This window comes from Canis lupus, chromosome X, assembly GCF_003254725.2.
Source record: "Canis lupus dingo isolate Sandy chromosome X, ASM325472v2, whole genome shotgun sequence".
NCBI lineage: Eukaryota > Metazoa > Chordata > Mammalia > Carnivora > Canidae > Canis > Canis lupus.
This window is the reverse complement of record NC_064281.1, coordinates 5,380,075-5,405,419: the sequence shown is the minus strand read 5'-3', so window position 1 is coordinate 5,405,419 and position 25,345 is coordinate 5,380,075. Positions and strand designations below refer to the sequence as shown.

Sequence of the window (25,345 nt, the reverse complement as noted above, 5' to 3'; positions counted from 1 at the left end):
TAAACTGTGCACGTTTTCCCTGTTCCGGATTTGGCTGTAGTAGATCACAGCCCAGAGTGGGACTATATGCTGAGTTCTGTGAGTCCCCCTGGTGAATCACCACCTGACCTGGGAATGCTCTTGGGGACCCTGATATATTACTATTAAGCAGACATCTTATCTGGCATTTCTTTTTTTTTTTTTTTTTTTTTTTAATCTGGCATTTCTGTGCATGCTAGTTTTTAATGCTTGAAGTTTAATATTTTTTGAGTGTCATAGAAGAATAAGAAACTGCTAAATTTCAGGGAGAGAAAGATTATGAAAAATATTATGAGATCAAAAGCATTATTTCAAAAATTTTATATTTGTTTTATTATATACTGATGCCCTAAAAATTAAGTTCATTGTAAGTTACCTATATATTCCTCATACATATCCTATCGACCAATTTTTCTAACATTATTATTTCCTAATTTTTAGTTTTATTATATTATTCTTCCTTAACTATAATTCCTACTTTATTCAATTTTAGTTCTATATTTATGTAGATGATAAAATGATTGAGTATTTTATGGTAATTTCTTTACACTTTGCTTCTAAATTTGATCATATTTTGGGGCACCTGGCTGGCTCAGTCAGTGGACCATGTGACTCTTGATTTCAGGGTTATGAGTTCAAACCCCATGCTGGGTATAGAGATTACTTACAAATCTTAAAAAAAAATTTTTTTTTGACCGTATCTTAGTTTTTAATGGAGTCCATAAATACCATTTTCTTTAAAAATGTTCACAGCAAACTTTGCCTACCATTATATATGAAGTCCAAATTGGATTGCACAGTCTTTTCTCACATAACATATAAATGTGTGTGTTGTTTTCTTTGGGTGCTATTTTTTAAAAGATTTTATTTATTCATGAGAGAGAGAGAGAGAGAGAGAGACTGGCAGAGACATAGGCCGAGGGAGAAGCAGGCTCCATGCAGGGAGCTTGATGTGGGACTTGATCCTGGGTCTCCAGGATCAGGCCCTGGGCTGAAGTCGGGGCTAAACCGCTGAGCCACCCAGGTTGCCCATCTTTTGGGTACTATTATAGTAGCCCATTTATTCTTGTTTCCTGTTTATCTGTAGAATGGCTGAATTTGGCATTGCATCACTTTGCAAGAAAGGCTCATGGGTGCTATATTCTATGAGTTTTTCTGTATTTCAGAATGTTTCTGTCACATATACATTTAAATAACAGCTTATATATGATTTTATATATAATATATTTTTTTATTTTACTTATTATTATATAGTCATTGTATTGGCTTTACACATTAGATTTTTTTTTTAATTTTTATTTATTTATGATAGTTACAGAGAGAGAGAGAGGCAGAGACACAGGCAGAGGGAGAAGCAGGCTCCATGCACCGGGAGCCCGATGTGGGATTCGATCCCGGGTCTCCAGGATCGCGCCCTGGGCCAAAGGCAGGCGCCAAACCGCTGCGCCACCCAGGGATCCCTACACATTAGATTTTGTAGGGAGGTACTAATTGGGGGGAAACTATATTTCCTCCATTATAATCAACCTGCCTTTTCAACCTGGATGCCTGAAAAATTATATTTTTATCCTTGAAATTCAATAGCACAAGCAATATTTCAGTGTTGCTTGTTTTTAATCAATATTCCTGGATGAGATTCCTGCCCTTTTGATTTACATATATATAATTTACATATATATGTGTGTGTGTATATATATATATATGATTTCCATACATGCATTTATAGAAGAACCTATCTGCAATGTGTTCCCTCTATTCCTTGATATTTCAAGAGTTAGATGCTCACAGGTGATCCTAATAGGAAAGCCAGTTGAGAGCCAGTGGTTTAGCTCTTTTCTTAGTTTACCCAGAGATACCTTGTGGCCTTTAGAAATCCGCTGGCTGTAATAGTGGCCCACACCCTTACCTGTTCTGTGATTTGGGATAAATTATAATCTCCCTGAGCTTGTTTCCTCATTTGTACAATGGAAATAATAATGGTTATGGGGATTGGGGAGGAATAAGTGAGATGAGCAAGCAAAGCACCTGGAAGAGGGATTCTGTATTCATGGTGGCATTTGCTTATTGGCTGCAGCAGGAAAAAAAACCCTGCCCCGGCTCTGGCTCTTTGGAAAGGCTGCTATATTTGATGCATGATACAGTTCTGTTGAATTGAATTAAATACCAAGTGCAATGTTCTCTCCATATCTGAGGCCTCATATATATATAGGATTTCTAACATACTAAGTTTGCGAATTGAATGTTTTTATATTCATCATTCCATGATTACTGCATAAATTATTTTATTGTATAGTACCTTGCATTTTATACCAAACAAAACAAAGATGATAACATCTTTTACAGAAACATCCAAGAACTGTTAACCTACTATTGTAAGGATTTCACTTTATTTTTATCATTTGCCAGGCACGTTGAGATTAGCATATTGCCTAGATAAGGCACTAAGAAACACATTTTAGTTTTTACGCTAAGAATTGGGATGTAGGAGAGATTCCTAAGAATTAACTAATATATAATATTCCATAAAATATTAAGGATCTTTCACCTAATCCCAAGAGTGTTTTCATTTACTATAGTACTTTGCCTTATCCAGCCCTTCTTTGAGTTCACGATGACAACCATGAGATAGTAACTATTCTAGAAAAATACATCATCTTTGAAGAGTATTCTGTTCTGAGTTTTGTATAGGGAAAGAGCAGAAGAAACAATGGACAAAAATTAATGAGCATAGTAACCATGACTTTTCCAAATTTTCAGTTGGAGCCACTGACTAGCAAACATTGCCATTTGTGTGATTAGTGCAATGATTCATATGAATAGTTTTATAAAGCAGTTGTAGTTACATTAATTTTACAATGAATAGTTTGCCTAAATAGCTTGATAGAATTTCATAAAGAAGAAATACCACATTTCGCACATATATCCGTGTTACCGCAGATGGTTTTCATTTACCATGAAGTTGATGGGCATTATACTCCTAATGATTTGGATGACTTGTATCTTTTCTAAATTTTTTACATCCCTCTTGATGAGTCTACCAATAATTAACTAGTAATATCACAAGAAATAGTAGGTGCTTATTGGTCAGAAGTGTATTTATTGACACTGAATGATCTTTGTTCACAGGATTTACAACTGGCCATTAGTGGACCAATTTACACATTTTCTCTATATCTAGAGTATTAATATTCACACATCATTTTCACTGACTTGCACTCATTTTGATCCTTTATTCCATTCAACTAGTACATTCTTAATAAGCTACGCTTAAAGGCATAGTGAGAGACCTGCATACACATACCATAAATTCTCCAATTTATATTCAGACCATTAATAGTTTTCAACCTCATCCAAGATAATTATCTGAGATTATTGATAGAGAACATCAAAATTTGCCTTCAGTAGAAATAAACAATGGAACAGTTAAATAGAATTCTTCTGTAAGATTGTTGTATCAAATCCATGTATTTGTAAGATGATCTTCAAAACTTAGACTTTTTTCTTTCTTATAAAGGCCAGCAGGGCAGCATTCCCCCTGTGGAGATTTCAGTGCTTACTCTGACGGTAGCACATTGGAGACTTGTGGATGATCACCGTAGAAGAAGCAGAGCCAACTTTCTGTCTTTGGATCTTAAAACATTTTTGTCAGAGTAACAGAAGAATTTGGAAATGTTAAACAGTAAACTTGTAGCATGGGAAAAGAAAAGAGATACCAATTACTCTACTCCTATTGAGCACCCATTGTGGGCCAACTCTGCATAATAGCGCTTACTCCTTTGTATGCAGCGTCTCATGTAATATTCATAACGCTATTTGTACTATTTCAGGCTCATGGACCAGTCTAGAAAGCTCTGGTGCAAAGATGAACCTTTTTTGTTCCCACATTTGTTTCCATGGTTCTCAAAACAATCACAGGCACACACACACACACACACACACACACAATCACGTTTTTGAATCCATACCAAAAAGGAGAAATATTAAATAAATAGAACACCTCTGACATCAACCAGGAGATCTAAATTATCTAAATTATTGTCCTAATTATGATCGTTCTTATGTTCACTGGGAGAAAATGTTTCCGATCTGGGTCGGCCCCTGTTTTTGTTTTTAATTCTGCCCCATTTGCTCCCTAAGTAAATTATGAAGATGAGGAGATGCCACCGTTGTTTTCCTGTCCCTCACAGTTCGAGGGTGTGGCGCTTGGCACACAGATGATGAGAGCAACACGAGCAGGGAGCCCGTACCTCGTTATCTGAGTCCCCATTCATCCCTGGGTTCCTCTGTGAAGCTTGCATGGAGCTGATGTGATTATGCCGTGGTGCGAACTAAGCCACGGCGATTTCCCAGTTAGCAAGCAGTAAACACTTGCCAGATTTAATAAAACTATTTCTACTTGGAAATTTCAGCCCATGTGGGCCAACTGATTTTGGTAACCAAGGTCTTTCAGTGCGCTGTGATGTATACAGTTTGTTGAGAGAGAAAGGCTGGCAAACACTCCATCATCATTCTTACAGCTCCCTTCACGGACTTTGATTCCAAAGTTAGGGTTGGACCTACATTTAGAAATTCAAAAGCCAACAAAGTAAAACACATCTAGTACCAGGCAGGAAAAATGAACTGAGAAACGGAGGAAGGGAGAAAAGCCTGAAGAATCGACTCTTTCACTGTTACAAACTTTCTAAAAAATTAACTTGCTACCAATGTGTGGGACTTCGGTATTGAAACCACAGCCTTCCTTCTAAGGTTTACCTGGAAAGTTCTTAGATTCAGACAGTACTTCGACTAGGAGTTAATCATTTATTTGACGTCCACGATTGTAATTTAAACTTTGAGGTTATGCTACTTCTAGCTAGTGTTTAGGTCTCCCCCTTTCTGTTAATTGGAGTGTGAGCTCTTCCCTTCTGCTTAATGGTCATGTGGTATTGCCACCTCGAAGAACATGACAGTTTATGCTGTCACTGCACCTGTCCCACGGGATACACACATGTCTCGCTCTTACATAGGTTTTTGTTTAATTGTGGTATAAAATACACATAATGTAGGGACGCCTGGATGGCTCAGTGGTTGAGCGTCTGCCTCCAGCTCAGGGCAAGATCCCAGGGTCCTGGGATCGAGTCCTACATCAACCTCCCTATGGGGAGCCTGCTTCTCCCTCTGCCTGTGTCTCTGTCTCTCTCTCCCTGTGTCTCTCATGAATCAATAAACTCTTAAAAAAAATACACATAATATAGCATTTATCATCCTAAGTCATGTACAGGTTTTCAGCTTTTATTTTTTAAGATTTATTTGTTTTAGAAAAAAGCACATGACCTCTGGGGGATGGGCAAAGCACGAGGGAGAAGCAAGCTCCCCGCCAGCATAGAGCCTGACATGGAGCACGACCCCAGGGCCCTAAGATCATACCTGGAGCTGAAACCAGGAGTTGGACATTTAACTAATTGAGCCCCTCAGCCACCCTGTATGCAAATTTTTAAAAAAGATTTTATTTATTCATGAGAGACACAGAGAGAGACAGGCAGAGACACAGGCAGAGGGAGAAGTAGGCTCCTGTAGGGAGCCTGATTCAGGACTTGATCTCAGGACCCCAGGATCATGCCCTGAGCCAAAGGCAGACACATAACCACTGAGCCACCCAGGGGCCCCTGTATGCAGATTTTTTTCTTTTTTCTTTTTTTTTTTTTTAAGATTTTATTTATTTATTCATGAGAGACCAGAGAGAGAGGCAGAGACACAGGCAGAGGGAGAAGCAGGCTCCATGCAGGAAGCCCGACGTGGGACTCGATCCCAAGTCTCCAGGATCAGGCCCTGGGCTGAAGTCGGCACTAAACCGCTGAGCCACCCAGGCTGCCCTGTATGCAGATTTTTAATGCAACAGTGTTTGGGGAATGAACCAGGAGCAGCACCATGGAACAATTTGCGCTGGTGTCAGAGTTACCCAGGGTTACTGGGATAGGTCCTTGTCCTGACGTTACCACGTTTGGGGTTTTTCATGATATTTCTGGTCACCATCAACATGAGAAATAACAGGAGATCATTAACCGTCTTTTTGGAAACAAGGTAGAAACATTCCTTTCTCTCCTCCTCACTCCTTACAGCAGGGACTTTGATGATGGGGAGGGTTTTTTCATTCCTTTTTAACCCTCTGTTGTTAACACACCTCTACCATGGTGTGAGATACTTCTGGCTACTAGTCCTCAATATTCGCTAACATTCTCCCGCCAGGCTACCTGGGGATGGCCTGTCTGCCTAGAGGGTCATAAGCGTCAGCGAGGAGCAGCGGGCAGCAGGCTGGCAGGCGTCACCAGATGTCACCAGATGGTAGAGAGCCATACTCAGTCATTATGAGAAGCAGCAGGCAGCGCATGGGCAGCCTTACAAGTGGTAGCGGGTGCTGTCAGGTGTTCCCCAGGTGTGACCAGGTGCTGGAGAGCCGCATTCGGTCACCCACCAGCAGGCGTTACCAGGTGCTGCGGCATGAGTCACGGTTAGTCATCAGCGTGGAGCAGCAGGCGGCCTGGGGCACTCAGCCGCACGAGGCTCGGATCCCGCCCCTGGTCTGGGTTCACCCGCGCTACCATTCTTATTTCTAGAAGAAGTCAAACAATAAACAACGTGGCCTCCTTGAAGATCTCCTGCTTCCGGTGTCAAGAGACGCCAGGCCCTCCCCGGAGCCACTCTCAGACACGGGTGTCCGCGTCGCCCGGGGCACGCTGAGTTGTCTCAGCCCCTGACAGTTCAGGCTTCGTGCACGGGGAGGGGCAGCTCAGGGGCCTCCGGGCGGGGTGTGAGCCGTGCTCCGCGCCACCCGGCTTCCCGGTCCCTGGGCTCCGCCACCACCGAGGCCTGTGGCGTTGCCTGCGTCCCGCAGCTGAGGGAAGCGGGGTGTGGGGGCGCCATACCCACGGCCTGCAGGCCTGGCTCACAAAGCAAAGCTCCGCGACCACGAGGCACCGCTGCAGAGGGGACAACGGGCGGCTGGGAATCTGCCAGGCTGGACAGGTGTGCTGCAGGTGAAAGCGGGTGTAGGGGGCTCGGTTGGGATGTGGGTAGCAATCTTGGCAACCAGCTGTCCAGGCCAAAGGAGGGGTAGGCTGAAAGTTAGGATGATAGTGAGGGCCCTGGCAGCCGTCCTCCGCCAGGCGAAGGGACGCCGCAGCGTGAGGCCATTTCCCTCTGTCCCTGGGGGTGGGGCTGCTTTTAGGATCCTCAGCAGCTCCCTACTTGTGCGGCAGAAAGAAGCCCATATCCTCCGATTGCTTCTTATGTTCTAGTGGCAACCAAATGCTGTCCTGAACCTGTGTTCCCAAGGAGAAAGATGCATTTGATAGCTAGTTCTTTCCGTTACTCACACTCTTTCCATAATGCGACTCTAAATAAATCCAGGAATACCTGTTCTCACTAGTTGCAAAGCTCAGTGACCACAGAGCTCAGCGACCAATCAGTTTGATTGATTCTGGGTTCAACTGAAATATCATCAGCTAGAGGCTATTCAGAACCTGGCTGTGTCACAGGTAACGACGATTCATCTTTTTCACTGCATAGTTTATTGATAATTCCGTATTGATAGGCGGTTGCATCTGCACATTAGCTCTAGAAACCGGATATTCTTAAAATATGTTCAGTTAAGGGAGGCTAAGATTACTTTTTGATAAGATATCAGCAAATATTACTGCTGTGAGGATTGCAAAGTTCCCGGAGGCCTACAGCTAAGGCCTTGTGATTAGCATTTAACACGTAAACAGAATGACTCATTAAAGAATTAAAATCTGTGTATGTCTACAGTAGTCCAAAGGGGGCCCTCAAATCGTAGAGACGCTTCATGAATATTTCTAATCAATTATTTGACAACTACATTTAACTCAGAATGTCATACTTTGTTGAACGTGTGTATGTATAACTGAGGAGATCTGTTTCTTGCAGGATAATGTTATAACTCATGGGTCAGATTCCTTTTAGAAATTAGCATAAAATATTAGTTCTTTAGGAGGAAAAGAAAGCAAATACATTTATTTCGTAAGACATTCCAGGGCGGGCACCTGGGTGGCTCAGTTGGTTGCGTGTCTGCCTTCGGCTCAGGTGATGATCCCAGCGTCCTGGGATTGAGCCCCATACCCAGCTCCTAGCTAAGTGGGGAGTCTGCTCTCTCTGTCTGCCTCTCCTCTCGCTCATGCTCTCTCTCGCTGTCTCTCTCAATTAAAAAGAATTACATTCTGGGGAAATTTTGACCAAATAAGAATTTTTACCTTCCTTTCCAGTGTCTTGGAAATCAAGCATCATGTATCTTTAATAAGTTTTCTTTCCAGGGAGCAGGCTGGGTCAGTCGGTAGAGCATGAGACTCCTGATCTCAGGGTTGTAAGTTCGAGCCCCACGTTGAGCGTGGAGATCACTTAAAGAAACCAAAATCCTTAAAAAATAAGTGAAATTTTCCTCTTCTCTCTTTAGCCTCTCTTCCCCAAGAAGAACTATGAATGCCTGACGAGCTGTGAGTTCCTCAAGTACATCCTGTCGGTGAAGCAGGGCGACTGCCCAGCCCCGGAGAAAGCCAGTGGGTTTGCCGCCGCCTGTGTGGAAAGTTGTGAAGCTGACAACGAGTGCTCTGGGGTTAAGAAGTGTTGTTCGAACGGGTGTGGACACACCTGTCAGGTGCCCAAGACGCTATACAAAGGTAAGGAGGAGAGCTGATGTGACGGGAACCTCACAGAGTCACTGGTGTGTGTGTGTGTGTGTGTGTGTGTGTGTGTGTGTGTGTGAGTGTGTAAGGATGTCAATCAAAGAAAGAGAAGAAAAAGGGTCAGAAAACACACTGTGACACACGGAAACTTCTGAAAATATTACTGGACCATACAGATCAGCCACGATGCACTCATTCTGGGGCGGGGCAAGTCCTTCTTATTAGAGCGAACGTTTAGGAAGGTCATCACTTCACGAACTTCCTCGTACTTTTCCGCACGGGGAGTAAGTCAAGTAAGCTGCGCCGTGGACATGGGAGCAAATTGATTTAAATCCTTCGAAAATAGGCTGGGCGTGGGGCACCCTTGAAAAACGCATAACAAACGCATGGGTTTTGTGGTTTTCCTGTTGGCAGAATCCAAGAACAGAAGTGTCATTGTACGGACTTGAAATATTTTGATTAGCGTCTTGAGAACCCAGATGGAGGAATAGCTTTCTTCCAAAGACGGGGATGCAGTTTACCAAACAGTTTAGCAGATGTAATAGTTTACATTCACAGACACTTTCTAGAGCCCTAAACTCCTTGATGCTAAGGGCTACTTCCCTCTTCTGGGAATTGTGACTCGGTTCTTTGAAAGCAAACCCATTCTGTTGTGTTACATACAGGTTTGGGTACCATCAGAGTATCCCGGGAGACAAGATTTTGCTGGTTCTTTGGGTCTTCTATGAAGAGTGAGATAGAATCAATCACTAGGCACTATTCATTACAAGTAGAGAGAGTCATCTCTCCCTCCCTCCGTCTCTCTTTCCCTGACACCAAGTATATATTCTTCCCAAATATAGGTCAGTTATTTTTAAACCGTATAAAAGAGTATTGCCAGCAGTGCCAGTGTTGAGTGATGTGCTGTTTTCAGAAGTCTGTTCTTACTATCACAACGGCTCTAGTCTCCCAGAACTCACGTCCCTGCCCATTTCCTCTGGCGCTCACTTGGAATTACTGTCTCTCGAATCTGTACAGTCCTCCCAGTTTTCCTTGTATTTGCATAGGGTCTTGGGAAACCTGGCATAAATATTACGACTCAAATTCAAAATAATTGCCCCTTCCCCGTCTTATCAGGTGACATGTCTTAATGGATTTAAAGTTTTACTGTTTTCATGCCTCTCATAAACTACATAAAATCACTTTTGCAAAACAACAGCATTTAATTTTTCTAAAGTCTACTATTAAGAAGCCTTTTCTGTTATTCTAGATCACTTACTATTTAAGTATTCACATTTACCATAAAAATAAGATGCTTTTAGAATGACTGTTGAAAACCCATTTGTAAAAACCCTTAGTGTTTTAAAAGGAGGGTGTTTTAAAGAGGCCATATAAATTAAAACATGCTTTTTATTTAAAAGCATTGAAGAGTCCGTATGAATTTCAAATATGTCTGGTTCACCAACACTAAGGGAAATATTCTACAAAGGGCCAGCGTAAATGATTAATTATTAAAAGAGACTCACGTTTTAAACCTATGCTTAACTAAATATGATGAATTTTTTTTAAAAGTGCTGAAGTCCCTCTTCTATAAAGTAGCTCTTAACTTGGGTTTTTTGCAGAGACAGGTGATTCTTGGAGAGCTAACCAGGAATAGAATAAACAGACTCTTGACCTGACGGTGACTTTTGCCTAGTGAGCCTAGGACAATATTACTGTTATTTTGAAAATATATATAAGTCCATGTAGGTATTTCCCCCTTGCTCTGTTGAGCAGTCCCTGAAGGAAGGCTGGCTTCCACATTGCTGGGGGGGTGGGGGGGGTTCTGACATGCCACCAGGTAAGAACATGTGAGCCACAAGGGCTCCCCACAGCCTGCTGTGATGCTTTCTGTGACTGTCTTCGCTGATTAGGCACCTGGACTGTCTAATCACATCCCTGACCAGGACTCACACTGCTTGCTCACTCTCAGGAGAGGACAGTGGTGCTGAGTTGTACCTAGCACTTGGCTTTGCAAGGACAAACACACGCAGCCAGACAGTCTGCATGCAAATCACCTTTGCCAGTCTGTAGAGTACCTGCCATCAGGGTCCTGCTCGCCTGGGCTTTGTCTTCTTACTGACCTGAACCAAGTGGGGGAGATCACCTTGCCCTCCTCTTTTCTGCTCGTGCTAGGTCTTTGCCGTCTTTTCCCTCAGGGAGCAGCACCCCGTCATGGGTTGGGATGGGCTGGTCCTACTCCCAGTCCACAAGTGCTGGAGTTGAGGCTATAAGCCGTTGCTCAGGTGATTTTTGGTAGCTGGTAGTAGAAATACATGTGACCTTAGCTCCCAGCTGGGCCAGCTCAACTATTATTTTCATTTTGTTTGTTTGTTTTTTTAAGATTTTATTTATTTATTCATGAGAGACAGAGCGAGAGGCAGAGACATAGGCAGAGGGAGTAGCAGGCTCCGTCCGAGGAGCCCAATGTGGGACTTGATCTTGGATCCTGGGATCATGCCCTGAGCTGAAGGCAGATGCCCAACCGCTGAGCCACCCAGGCATCCCTATTTTCATTTTGAGTCTATCCAACTATCATAATGGACCACAAATTATTGTATTAATATAGTAGAGATCAATCAAAAGATGGATCAATATCAAATATTTTAATGTGATAAAATCACTTATTTGTCATCGGGTAGAGGGGATAGCATCAGTCTGATAGCAGCCCCTATCTGGTCCAGTAGTGCCCTATCAGGGTAGTCATGCACATAATGCTCATTTGTGCATAAATAATTATCTCAGCTTCTGTAGTAAATTGATAGGTGTCAACTTCCATCCTGTTTTTTCCTTTATTGTGTATGAGGTTAAGCATTTATATAAATATATGTATACCTGAGCTGATTTGATTTGCAACTGCTGATTCTCATCATTGAGTTTTCTATTATTATATTTTCTGAATTTTTTAAATCACTAAGTTTCATATATGTATATATTTTAAAGATTTTATTTATTTAGTAATTAATGAGAGATACACAAAGAGAGGCAAAAACATAGGTAGAGGGAGAAGCAGGCTCCCTGTGGGGAATCCAGTGCGGTACTTGATCCTGGAACCCTGGGATCATGACCTGAGCCAAAGGCAGATGCTGAACCACTGAGCTATCCGGGTGCCCCAGTTAAACATTTATGTATTTATTTTTTCTTTCTTTCTTTCTTTCTTTCTTTCTTTCTTTCTTTCTTTCTTTCTTTCTTTCTTTCTTTCTTTTCTTTCTTTCTTTCTTTCTTTCTTTTCTTTCTTTCTTTCCTTTCTTTCTTTCTTTCTTTCTTTCTTTCTTTCTTTCTTTCTTTCTTTCTTTTTTTCTTTCTTTCTTTCTTTCTTCATGAAAGACACAGAGAGAGGCAGAGACACAGGCAGAGGGAGAAGCAGGCTCCCCACAGTGAGCCTATTGCAGTACTTGATCCTAGGACTCTGTGATGACTTGAGCTGGAGGCATGTGCTCAACCACTGGCACCCAGGTGCCCCTAAACATTTTTAAAATACAGAAACATAAGTGTTCTGTTTAGCCTCCTTTGTTTGTGGTAGGGAAGATGGTGGACATACTTGATGTTATGGCTTCTAAAGCTTTAGATGCTGCAAAATTGAGGGTTTTTTTAAAAAAGATATATTTATTTGTTTGAGAGAGAGAGAGAGAGTGAGTTGGGACAAGGGGCAGAGGGAGATGGAGAGAGAGAGTCCTAAGGAGACTCCATGCTGAGTGTAGAGCCTGACGGAGCTGATCTTACCACCTTGAGATCATGACCTGAGCTGAAGTCAAGAGTCAGATGCCTAACTGTGCCACTCAGTTGCCTCAAACTTGAGCACTTAAAAATAATGCATATTTTGAAAAGATGTTCAACGGAATGCATTATATTTGAGCATTTAATTTGGTCTATGCTGTTAAGAATTATCCTTAGCTGATGCCTCTGGAGTTTAAAACAAAGGAAAACAACAATTTTTTTTCACTTTGCCCTTCAAATACAATTGTTAAGGGCATCCTGGAAGGCTTGCAAATGTTAATGTGGGTAAATGCTACCCAAGGTGCCAGTTTCCTGTAATGCAAAACTTAGTGTAGTTGAGGAAAGTTTAAAAGTCTGATTCTCCACAGGTAAAACAAAAAGGATTAAGTATCCAGGCACTCGTTTTCCCTTTGCTGCTCCCTCTGGCCTATTTCAAGGCCAGTTTACAGCTGAGTTAGGCTCTCTTCCCTCCCGAAGATGATATGATTTATTTTACTGCCCAAACTTCTGCTTCTCCTGACTCCTCCAGCAATGGCACTTGGTTAGGCAGGGCAGGAGAAAAGCTGAAATTGTTTTCCAAATGTAAGGATTGAGATGAATCTGTGGTATCCCTCTTTTCCCTTTACCGTGCATAAGCTGAAACTAATCACATATCAGTTTGTTTTCAAACAAATTGGATGATCCAATGATGGTATAGACTTAATATTTCCATGAATAGCTTCGTATGTGAAATATTGAAACTTAAAGTCTTTAGAGATGGACTAGTCCACTATTCACAAATCAATTTTTTGACATTTAGACTCCTGACAGAAATGTTTTTACAAGGAACAATCAAGTTGATTTGATTTGCAACTGCTGATTCTCATCATTGAGTTTTCTATTATATTTTCTGAATTTTTTTAATCACTGATTTTCACCACAATACTTCTGATGCTTTAAAGAAAATACACCTATATTGCCACACGTTGTGGGATGTTGTAACATTTTTGACAGAATAGTGTGGATTTCAGGTGACTCATGTGTTCAAAAATAATTTAAAGTAGAAAAAGTCCAGTCATTTACATAATAAAGAACACGCTGAGGAGACATGCATTCTGCACATCTGGCTACACAAGTAGGGTGCTGGGTGAGCTACCTAGGACTGTGCAGAAGACCTGGGAGTGGGGGTTAGAGGTTCTGGGGGCTGGGGGGCCAAGCCCCATCTGCACACAATTACAGCTGAGTGCTGGAGTTACTTCCAATCAAGAGAGCCAGCTGACCCTAATGCAAAGCAGATGGACCATTTCTCAACATGCAAATCGTAAGATTGTTGTACATAATAATTGAAGAGTTTGTTAAATGAAGAAATGCGAACTGACATCGCTCTGATGCTCATTATGTTCAATTAAGGCTCTTGGCTGTTGAATGATATTCAACATTAAAACCTTATAGCAAGGGGATTCGGATGCTTGCTTTGCTGCTGATGAGTTCAGGTCACTTCAGCGGCTGCACTATTTACTGGAGATGCATTTATTCTAGAGGAGTATACGTAGGAGAGCCAAGGAGAAACTTGTCTCAGAGAATGTGCTTTAGGATTTTAAAGAACTAACCAGCCATCTTCTCTTTACTGTGCACAAAAGAAACCATGTGAATCACAAAATGTTCTCAGCGGCCGCCCTCTCCACATACCCCCTTGGCCACCCTCTTCACATACCCCCTCGGTAGAAAGTGTGTCTAGTACCCGCCTGGAATGCAAACATGATACAAAGCAATCATTTTGTCGAGATTGGGTTTTCCTCTCTCTGAGCAAACTTTGGTACTTTTTCCTTGACCTAAGTCTTCAGAGACCTACTTCGGGATAAAAACCCACCAGCAAACTTTGGGATTACCATCCTCTCAGGAATTCTCAGGAACTGGTCTTTTGTTTAAAACGAGGAAAGTTCTCTCAATGCAATAAAACTATTCATTCCATCTTGTAAAATCACTAATCGAGTTTTATTGTATTTTTATTTCATATTTACTTTTTAAAAATGTAAGAGTAAGCAAATACCTGTGCCAAGTTTTCTCCCTTCCCTAAAACGAGTCCCTCCAGCAGAGAGGGGTTGACCCCGTTGGTGCAAAGATTGTGTCACTGTGTCTCTATCGTCTGACTTCTGCAGATACATTCTTGAGGGTGGAATGGGACAGTGGGTTAGGCTGTTCTTCAGCAGACATTTACTGAGCATTTCTTGTTGTAGAATGTGCTCTCCTGGGCCACTGTGAGGTGTGGGAATGAAGGAGACCTGTTCCTTGAGGGCTGGGGGTACAACTTCATGGGGAAGATGGACGTCATCCAGTGAGCTTCTGTAGTAGGAGTTCAGTGCACATTTTTGACAGTTACAGGCTAAGCTTTGAAGAGGGGGCAGGAGAATGGAAGCTTTATTTCCAACTGCGAGGTGTAGGGTAAGTAGCTCTGAGGGCTGGCATTCAGACTGAGTCTGGAAGTATTCATGTGTCTGTAGTCAGAAAAGAGGAGGAAAGATACTTCAGACTGAAAAGAAATAGTAGTAGTAGGAAGTACCTGGCCGTGCGTTCCTAGAAAAGCTCTGTTTAAAAAGTAGGTTGTGTGACATATATGTAAAACATACCAGAGATAACCGGCAAGATGGCTGGTAGTAGATCATAAAGATGGGTGCCTGGGATGCCTTGACATGATGCACATGACGTGCTACTTGTTCATTCCACAGAAAATGGGATGCAGTGGAATAGTCAGAGAAGGTAGAGGAGACCCTCTGTCCTGTACTTAGGGGAATAATCATCACAAAACACTGTGAAGAGGGAATCAGAAAGATGTGCAGAGCTATGAAAACTGCCTCTTTTCTCGACTTTTCTCAGTGGCTCTTCCTCATTCAAAATGTAGAACGAAGCAGAAAACTCGGAGAGAAAAGCTGAGATCGGGTCATTGCTCCAGGCAACTTAATCTAACCCCAGACTCAATTACTTGATGTTCAGAATGTAGGCAATTAACCCTTCACCCACAGCACAAACTCACAGCGAGGATCAGTTGAGATACTAAGGTTATGGTACAGGGCAACGTACAGAGACAACCCATCAGCAAATCAAAACAGAGACTGCCGTGGGTATGGGAAATGTGTTTTCTAGAAAGTATTTTGCAGAACTCACTGACCTTTGATCTGATTTATTTGGTGCTATTTTAAAATTCTACAGTTCCACCCACCTAAATGTATAGGGACTCTAAAGCTTCCCCCAACAAGACTTAGTGTGAATTAAGATCAAAATGAAAATCAGAGTTGATAGTCAGTGACATCACTCACATGCGTCAGACATTGTCTACATTTTGTATTTGCACGGTTTTCAATTTCCTTTGAAATTGAACGCCAAAAAACTGGTGTTCGAAGTTCTGATGGCATCGAACATCATGGGGCCAGGGACTCTAACTAATCCAGTTGGTTTTACATAGCTTACGAGTACAGAACTTTGTTTGAAACTTCCCTTTCCATAATGGCTGTGATTTTGAACTCTGGTTCTTAAATCTGTCAGTCGCCAGACCACTTGCATGCGCTGTAGGGGTAGAAAGAAATCAGAATGATTAACTACTTTAAAATGAGACACCTGTGAGGGACTTTTGCAGCAGGGCGGCCGCTCGTGCCAAAACCAAACACTATAAATTCATCATTTTCCAATTTTAAACCATAAGCCTATAGGAGAGAGCCCAGCAATCAATTGGGGAATGCGAGAGATCTACGCTTTGGAAATCATTCTTATAAGGTCTGACCACATGAGAGCATTTAGCCTTATAATTTTTCCCTGAAAAGGCAAATTTTCTGAGATGGGAGAGGTGAGCAAATCAGGGAACCATGTTAGAATGACCTTAGACTGTATTGGTAGAAGCAGAGCGTGGTAAATGGGAGCAGGGTCTTCAAAGTCTTCATGACTGTGGCCTCATGCGAATTCCTTGGGAACCTCCAGTGACGTAGCTCGGTAACATTGTTTATTCAGAATAATGCACATGAAAGAATTGCTCTCCCATTGATTGGGGAGAAAAATACTCGTTCAGAATCAGGAACCGATTTAGGGCCTCTTGTAAAAATGGGAAAGTGAGAAGCAAAGGAGGTAATGCTATGGAGATGCGGCGGGCTGACCTCTGCGTCAGAAGGTTTTAAACACGGAACCCGGACAGAGCGAAGCCACTTTTCTGGAGGGAAGTGAGCATCACTTGTCATTACCTGAGATTTGTCTTTTCTAAAGATTTGTCTTTTCTTCCTCAGCTTTCCCTGCATGCACCTGCATCCCTCGCTAACGGTTTTCGTGGCCACGGTCCTGTTTCAGGTGTCCCCCTGAAGCCCAGGAAGGAGTTGCGATTTACAGAACTGCAGTCCGGACAGCTGGAGATTAAGTGGTCCTCGAAATTCAATATTTCCATTGAGCCCGTGATCTACGTGGTACAGAGAAGGTGGAATTACGGGATCCATCCTAGCGAGGACGATGCCACACAGTGGCAGACAGTAGCCCAGGTGAGCGCTTCCTGGACCCCCCCCCACTTCGGTGACATCTGTCTACCACCCACCCGCAGGTACAGAGTGAACTCGCCGTGCCTCAGCCCGAATACCTGGCTACCGAAATGACTTAGTCAGCCGTGGACATCATAGCATGCTGTCTGCAGAAGACATGTGTCTATGAGCTCCGTAGATGTGACCCGGTGCGACCAGTAACCTGAGTGTTGGCTTTCTTTGCTCAAAAGACATGTGCAAGGGAGATTTTCTGAGTGTTCACATTTATTTCCTCCAAGAAGTATATTTCCTTGAGATAAACCTAAAACCCACCCAAGTAGGAGAAATGCAACTGTGTTAGGACTAGCTCATCTGAACCATTCCTGTTTCTCCTGCGTCGAAGCCTTCGCTCTACACAGGGACTGGGGTGGCGCGCAGTGAGATTCCTCTCTTGCACGGCCGTGGTGGGAGGGAGCCAGCAGACCCTCAATCATTGCTAAGTGCTTCCTCCGTCCTGGTCAACTGATACCCCACCTGGACGGCAGCACTCCCGGGGTTTATCTGAGCTCCGCTGCTTCCTCTGCTGTCTCGCTGATGAGAAAAGCAAAATATTTTCTTTCTTTTTAAGAGCTGTTAAATGGACTACCAGCTGTAAGAAACCTACACGGTTCTAGAGAAAGAACAAATTTTCAATGTGAACCTGCCTCATGCCCTCAGCAACTGCAGTGCCTTTTCCACATGTGTCTGCGGGCAGAAATTCTGACCCGGCGTCCATCAGGTCGTGTTGCTCCAAGGACGAGATTCCCATTGTGCCTTTCAGTAAATACAAAATAAATTTCAGCGGGCAGGTGTTTGTACAGGGAATTTGGCTCTTTCCTAATAGTAGTATATCAAAGAAGATAAACACTAAAATAATTTAGAGACACCCCCCCCCCCGCCGTAAGTAAATGAACAATTTGATGTACAAGAAACAAATTAGTGGCAAAAAAGAAAACAAAAACAAAACTGGTCAAATAAATTTTGTAATTCTATTTCATACTTATTCTCTCAAAAAAAGTTTGCTTTCATAAAACATAAAGATGTCTGGCATACAGCCTAAAAGACTCTTTGATTTATGTGGTGTGCTTCCTTAATGGTATAATCTCACTTGTAAATTTTCCAAATTACTTAAAGACTTATGAAAGTAACTGACAATAAAATCAGCTCTTAAAAAAAAAACACATCAGGTCTTTTATCCCTTCTCTTCTGGAGAGAGGAAAGATCTTCAGTTAATCTTATTATCTTTGCTAGTTCACGTCTTTGTCTTCCTCCCACCTTCCTTTCTTTGCTAAATGCTGTGGGAATCACACTGAGTTCAGTTTTTGTAAACTCAAGGCTAGTAAACGTTGACGTCCGTGCAAGAGTCCCCTCCTGTTCCACCAAATGAGGTAGAAAACCATGTTGGAGAGTCCAGAGCCTTCCCTTGTAGATAGTAAAGCAAAGGTGACACCCCTTTTCAAGAGGTTATTGGGGACTGGGGTGTGGGAGGGTTCAGTTCCATCCTCCTGGCCTGCATTCATCACTGGGCGCAGGCTGAGTCCGCAGTGGCCGTAGACGAGGTGCCATACGTGGCCTTGTGGCCCTTGTCATAGGTGCAGGCGATTGCGGGTCTGCCGCAGGGTGGCGGAGAAAGAGCCACACTTCCCCTCAGCCTGATGAAGGGGGAGAGCTTAGTCCTGCCTTGTGCCTCCAGCAGGAGACGCAGCCCGTCTAGCACCTTCCCCAGTGTCCAGTGTTTTTCCCTTTGGACATTTTCTGGGACAGAGATATGTCAACACACCTCCCCTTGGACGAACATGACCGGGACCTTGCAGGTCTTAACCCGATTTACACAAATAAGGAAGAGAGGCTTGGGTTCAGTGTAATTCTAGAAGTTGTTAGTACTCGTTAATGCGCATGGGTCCTCATAGCGACTTCCAAGACTGTATTTGGCAGGCACGCTAGAGAGGCATTTTCTTTCTATAATCGAAAGATGATTTCATTTTCTTGCCTATAATGTCATGATTAGCTCATGCGTATATTCGAATGCTCAGATGTGTAATTGAGGGATGAAACCCCTCGTGGCTTTAATGCTACATTAAATCACCAGACTTAAGTAGCCCAGGCACGTTCATCGCGTTGGCTCCAGAGATCTTTAACTGTTTGGGGTGAAATCCCTAGAAGTGGAATGAAGCACTTAAAACGTCCTAGAAATTCCTCGAGCCCTGACAGCTTTTCTGCCAACCGCGCTCGATGGCCACACTCCTGCACAAGGGCACAGGGAGGCCAGGGCGGCGTTGGGCCGGCTGCCGACGTGGTGTGCTCTGAAGGCGGACCCAACCGACCCGTCTCTCTGCCCTGTGACATTTCTCCTCAGACCACAGATGAGCGGGTCCAGCTGACCGACATACGACCCAGCAGGTGGTATCAGTTCCGAGTGGCAGCCGTCAACGTGCATGGCACCCGAGGCTTCACGGCCCCCAGCAAACACTTCCGCTCCTCCAAAGGTCAGTCCTGCTCTCCTGACCCCATGCTCTCCTTCCTCCCGGGCGCACCTGGGATGCGGAGCCGTGGTGTCCCCGTGTTCATATTTATGGTTGGTCAGCAGGTGGCTTTGCTGTTCTTTGTGAACGGGGCCAGATGTGTGAGGATGTACGATTAAGAACATCCTTGGGCCTTCTACCTTCAAAACATCACCCGAGATGATATAATGGGGTTTCCTCCACTTTGAAGTGGTGGTTTCCCATCAATCTTTGCCTCAAGATACTGTGGCGTAGTCACCATTCAATTAAGTTTTGGAGAGAAGGGTTTAGTTTGAGCTACTTCAGATGGTGCAGCTTTTCTTCAAACGGTGTTTGCATACAGTGTGTAATTAATCTCTGGTGCTTCAAAACATCCAGAATTGAAACCGTGAGTCACCTATGTCATTGCCATTATTTTCATTTTTTTTAAAGATTTTCTTTATTTATTCATGAGAGACACACACACACACACACAGGCAGAGACACAGGCAGAGGGAGGAGAAGCAGGCTCCATGCAGGGAGCCCAATGCGGGACTCAATCCCTGGACTCCAGGATCACGCCCTGGGCCGAAGGCAGACGCTCAACCACGGAACCACCCGGGTGTCCCTTGTTCCGTTCTTATTTCATTTGCTATTAGGAAAGTCTCTGGGATCCAACAAATACTAATGATGTGACATCTCAGGTAAGTTTAGTGTGTGGTAGTGGCAGGATGGACCTGGTTTAGATGCCAGTAATGCCTCCGTGTGTGTTTCTCCGGCTGTGCCTCCTTGGCTGTACACCTTCACTGCTCACTGTACATCTGCCACAAGATCCCGTTTCACAGATCGCGGCTAGTGAGCTGATTCACTTCCTAACCAACTATGGGAACGTTTGGAGTGGCTGCTATAACTTGTGATTTCTGTTGTGTGATTGGAGAAATGTCTACGTCGCAGCCAGTCTGTGCATTTCTCTCGATGTAATATTGCCGCCTCTTTGTCTAAGTCATCGTTGGTCTTAGAAGTGGAAAGCTTGCAACCAAAATAAGTTAGTATTTGGATTCTGTTACACCGTATGCTGTGCGCTGTTAACTTTATTTTAAAAGACCTTTTAAGAAAGAAAGGGAAGCTGCATTTTTCCCTCCTTTGAGGCAAATCCACTAAGGAAGTTTAAAACTGCAATCATAGACATCAAACCTCGTCTTGAGGCTGTGTCTCCAATTGGTCTGATGATTTAGAGAGGCAAAGGAAATAATTAACAGTGGGTTCAGAGGCAAGGATCAATAAGAGGCTTGAGAACTCTTCACCTTGGGTTTCATGGTTCAAATGCGATCCAGGCACGTCGAGGTCAAAATACGTTACCATCTGTGCGGTTGCCTGCAGGTTGCCTGGGCTGGTGCTTCCAGGTCAGGGCTGCAGATAGAGAGCAGCCGGTAGCAGCTTCCAGCCTTTGGAGACAGATGTGGGGTACCTTCAGTGGTTGGGTGGGATCTGGGCAGAGCTCTGCTGGCAGCCCCCAGTGCCAGCACCTCAGAGGCATCCATTCTGAGCATGTAGCCAGGCCATGCTGTCCCAGGATGCCCCCTGGATATCTGAGCACCTCAACAGTCTGCAATTCCAGCTGCACCCCTCAGATTTAAATAGGCTTTCGCTGAATGAGAATGCACCATGTTGGGGAGGCATGGCATTCACCATTACACTGTTGTTCTCGTCCCTGATTTTCCAGACACACCCAACACTGAGCGTTCCAGAGACACCGTCCTTGCAGTTCTGGCAAGCCAGAAATGTCTGCCCAGAATTCATAGTAGATTCTACTCTTTTCCCAGTGAAAATGCATCACAGAATTATGGAAATGTAACAGATCCACTAAATGGTTGAACACAATTCCTCTAGGATTTGTGTAAAGGACACTTGCCCATTTCCAAGATGGCACCACATCTTCCCTCACCTACTCAGATCTCCTCAAACGGAGAAAGTGCCTTAATGGGAAAATGGTTTATAACAACCTGACTGAAATATAATTATCATACCGTTAAATTCATTCCTCCGAAGAGTATAGTCCAATCATTTGTACTATTTATGGAGGTGTGCATCACCATCGTCCACTTTAGAACCCTCCAAGAGCCTCCATGCCTTACTGGGGAAACTTTAAGGTAGAAACAAAGTTAGTTCTGAATCTTCACCTTCTCATCACTCAAGTTTCATTCGCTTTTGTATTAAAGAAACATTTGTTGAGCTCCTATATGTGTCAGGCTCTGGTCTAGGCACAGGGGATAATAAATGAAGGAAAGGTGAAAAATGTGTGCTTTGGTGGAGCACACATACTCACACACACTCTTCTGCCAATTGGGGTTTTGAGGAAACAGTAAACAAGGTTAATAAGTAAAATACTCTTGTAGGATAGGTAGTGACAGCTGATGTTTGGGGTATTTTGGTTTTAGTTATAGGGAGAGTGGACAGAGGTTTTGCAGAGAGAGAGGTGTTTGTGCAAAGGAGGTGAATCAGCCTTGTACCAATTTGAAAGAAGAGCATTGCAGTTACTGGAAATAATTGGTACAAAGGTCCTGTGGCAGGAGTTAATTTGCAGTGTTCATGGAACAGCAGAAGAGCCTGAGGGTTGGTTGAGCAGCAAAACAGGGCAGGGGAGCTGGAGATGAAGCCTGAGAAGCAGAAAGGAAGTGGGTTTGTTGGGTTTTCATAGCCACTGTAAAGAGCATGGATTTTACGCTCTGTTAGGTATGGGAGCAGCTGGGGGATGCAGAGCAAAGAACATGATGTGACTGAGATTTTAGTGGGGCCTCCCCAACTGTTGTGCAAAGAGGAGATGAGAGAGAGGAGGACAGAGAATCAGGGATGCCGGGGTCGTGGAGCTGGGGAGGGGGTCACTGCAGCCTTCCTGGTAGAAGATGATGGTCACTTGGACGCAGCGAGGAGGGAGCCCCCCGGGGGACACAGCTGATGGCACCTGAGAAGGTGCCCGTGCCTCGCAGGAAATGCATAGGATACAGAGTGATTTCGGGATACGCAGAGTTCCAGAGGGGTAGTCGCTTCCCAGTCACTGGGATTGCTGTTTCAGGCCCCGTTCTGCAAACAGCCTTCTTCCTTCAGCAACAGCTGAAGGACGTGCTGGTAAGGTCGCTGTTGAGAAGCACGAGTGGATAAGCTTTTGAAGCCGAAGACACAAAAACAGCTTGGTTTCTACCTTAACGTCCTCCCAGGAACACACGAAGAATCTTACTGGGGGTGATGGAACCATTGTAAAAGTGGGTGACATGGGTTGCCCATCTCAGAAAATCCTAAACGTCATCGCATTGTTCGTTTAATGTGAGTTTTACAACATACAATTTAAGTTCCCCTAAAGTCATTTAAACAATCCCCCCCCCCCCATTAAGACCCCTTTCTCCATTGATGAGATTAAGTAAGCGGGAAAGATGTGGCGCCATCGTACCAAGGGCCGAGCATCCTTTGGACAGGCCCTGGAGGCCGTCTGCAGCCACTGAGCTGAACTGTGCTGGTCCCGTGATTCCGAGGTGCATCTTCAGTGAACCCGCAGTAGAACCTGTTCCGAATTCTGCAGAAGCACTTGCAGTCTCGAAAGCGTGAGAGCCACAGTCTAGAATGTTCCTCACGATGAGATGTACGGAAGTATGGATAAAGGGCGTATTTGTCAAAGCAGGAAATAGGACATTTTACCAGAGGCTGCTACGGTTCCAAAAACGGTGCATTTTCATTTAATAAAAGCCCATTTATTCCTGGTGTGCTCCAGAACTGAAACTGTACCGTTGTAAGTCCTCTAGTGGTTTAAAATGGCTTTGAGAAAGAATGATTGCCTCTAAAATAATAGTCTGTGCAAAGGGTAAGTAATTTCTAGTGTATTTGAGTTGGGTGGAGGGCCAGCCTCAGTAATTTAAGTCTGGGTCAAGGGAAAGAGGAAGGGATTTTTCTCCATCTACAATAAACACTTCTGAAAATAAAAGGAAAATTAAATGGAGAAAGAAAAAAAGAACTTGATAAAATGGGTTTCGTTTATGCTTTCTGCCTGGTATTCATTGGCCATAATCCTGATTTTTGTGGAAAAGCCCAAATTCTTGTCATTCTCTTCTTAACGGTTATGTTTAAATACAGAATTACTGTGGTTTGCCAGAATGGATTGGCTATTGACTAAGCTAATTTCCTTTTAACTCCTGTCTTTTCCCATAACTAAATCCTAACCCCTCAGAATGATGATTTTTATAGAAAATTCTGAGTTATGCATAGATTGGTAACTCAGGTTCATGTTTTCCTCCTCCCGGTGAATACCAGTCTTGTTGTTGGCCCCTCCCTATCTCCCCTGGAAGAGATGCATGATTATAAAATGGACAGAATCAATCAATAATTCCTCCTGGCAGCAGGAAGCTGCAAATAGCAGTTGGGATAATTTCTGTATTTACTTATTTAAATTTTCTACTACCTTCCCCCCAGTATTAAGATGGATAATTGGCTTCAGCTCTAAAAATTAAAATTACAAATTATTCAGTATCCTAATATCTTTGTTTTTTTTTTTTTTTTGTTTTGTTTTTTGTTTTTTGTTTTCTATGTTTTGTTTTGTCTCGTTATTTGGAGTAGAACTGGTAGTGCTTCTCCACGGAGAATTAGCTTCCTAGGTCGCTGCTAGGATGAAGCATCTTTCTAGCTCCCAAGCTGCCAGATTGTAGGGTCTACCCCAACTCTTCTATCCTGTTGCATGGAGAATAAACCATAGGAGGCGTGGTGTGTAGAACCCTGAGGTGTTGCTAGTCCTGTCCCGTGTGTGCACAAGGATGTGGGAACATGCCCTGTTAGCAGGTGACCTGGACACACAGACAGTTCCTACAGCGATGGGGCTTCCCCAGAGGCCCAGGCATGTGAAAGCTTTGAGTGGGGGTGGCTTTCTTCGGAGGAAATCCAGGAAACCGGGTGGGTAGGAGGAGGAAAAGGTGCATTCTCATGTTGGTTGTCACCGGGGCAACCAGAACTCCTTCCCACGAGGACACCGTCATGGGACTCCGGCTGTTTCCTGGCGCATCTGTCCTGCACATGGGCACAGCCTCCTGAGGGCCCAGGTGAAGGCTCAGGCGACAGGCTGGCACTTAGAAGTTGAACTGTGTGTCCTGAGATTGTACAGTTGCAGGGACTGGGGGGTCTACCAGGCTTTTGCTCCAGACCCATAGGATTCCTATTACGGGGGCGTCTCGTACATTTTCAGTTGGGGTTTAAAATCAGTATATTAACAGTTCCATGGAAGGAATGCCCGCGTTAGCAGGTTCCCGGTCTCCTTCCTGTGCCTGACGCCGGTGGTAGCCGGAAACAGGCATGCCTTTCAGCCTCACTTGGCCTCTCCCCTGATGCCACCCTATGCCAGCACCCGGCAAGTGTCACGTTACGTAAGAAAGCTACCAATTTCTAACTGACAGAGTCCCTAGACTTGGGAGTAAACCACCATGAGGGACAGTCGTACTTACAGAAAATGAAATTTTTGGGTTCCCTGCTATGTTTGCTTATAATTGCAGCAAATTGGTGTTTCACCTTGCCTTGAGCATGTCGGTATGAATCGAAGGGGCAAAAACTCTGTGTGCTTCACGTGCCCAGTGTTGGAAGTATGTATGGCTAAGGCCGAGTATCTCTGCCAAAATGCTCTTTTACTAGCTTGCCGAACTTGGGAAAGAGTGCTTCTGCCCCTTGGCATGACTTCTGCGCCTCAACATGGATAGTGACAGAAGGAAGGCTTCTAATTTTGTAGATGGTACAAAAGCAAAACCTGATTTTATTTTGATTTCTTTTTTTTTTTTTTTTTTTTGCGTGTTGCCAAGAGCAAGCAGACATTTATTTGGATGTTTGCAGTTAGTCAATATCAGTTTAAGGTTCTGGAATAGCAAACACTAAAGGGAACTTAGAAGGAAAAATGTTAAAATCC

General features: G+C 43.7%; 1 protein-coding gene across 1 annotated transcript in view; it reads left to right on the top strand.

Annotated features, from left to right (window-relative positions):
- The window catches only part of ANOS1 (anosmin 1), a 186,613-nt gene that overhangs the window by 118,141 nt on the left and 43,127 nt on the right, over positions 1-25,345 (top strand). Inside the window, exons 4-6 of the mRNA XM_025436181.3 lie at positions 8,465-8,687; positions 16,737-16,921; positions 19,293-19,422. Of these exons, the coding sequence (XP_025291966.1) occupies positions 8,465-8,687; positions 16,737-16,921; positions 19,293-19,422 (538 nt within the window). The remainder of the gene's footprint in view (positions 1-8,464; positions 8,688-16,736; positions 16,922-19,292; positions 19,423-25,345) is intronic.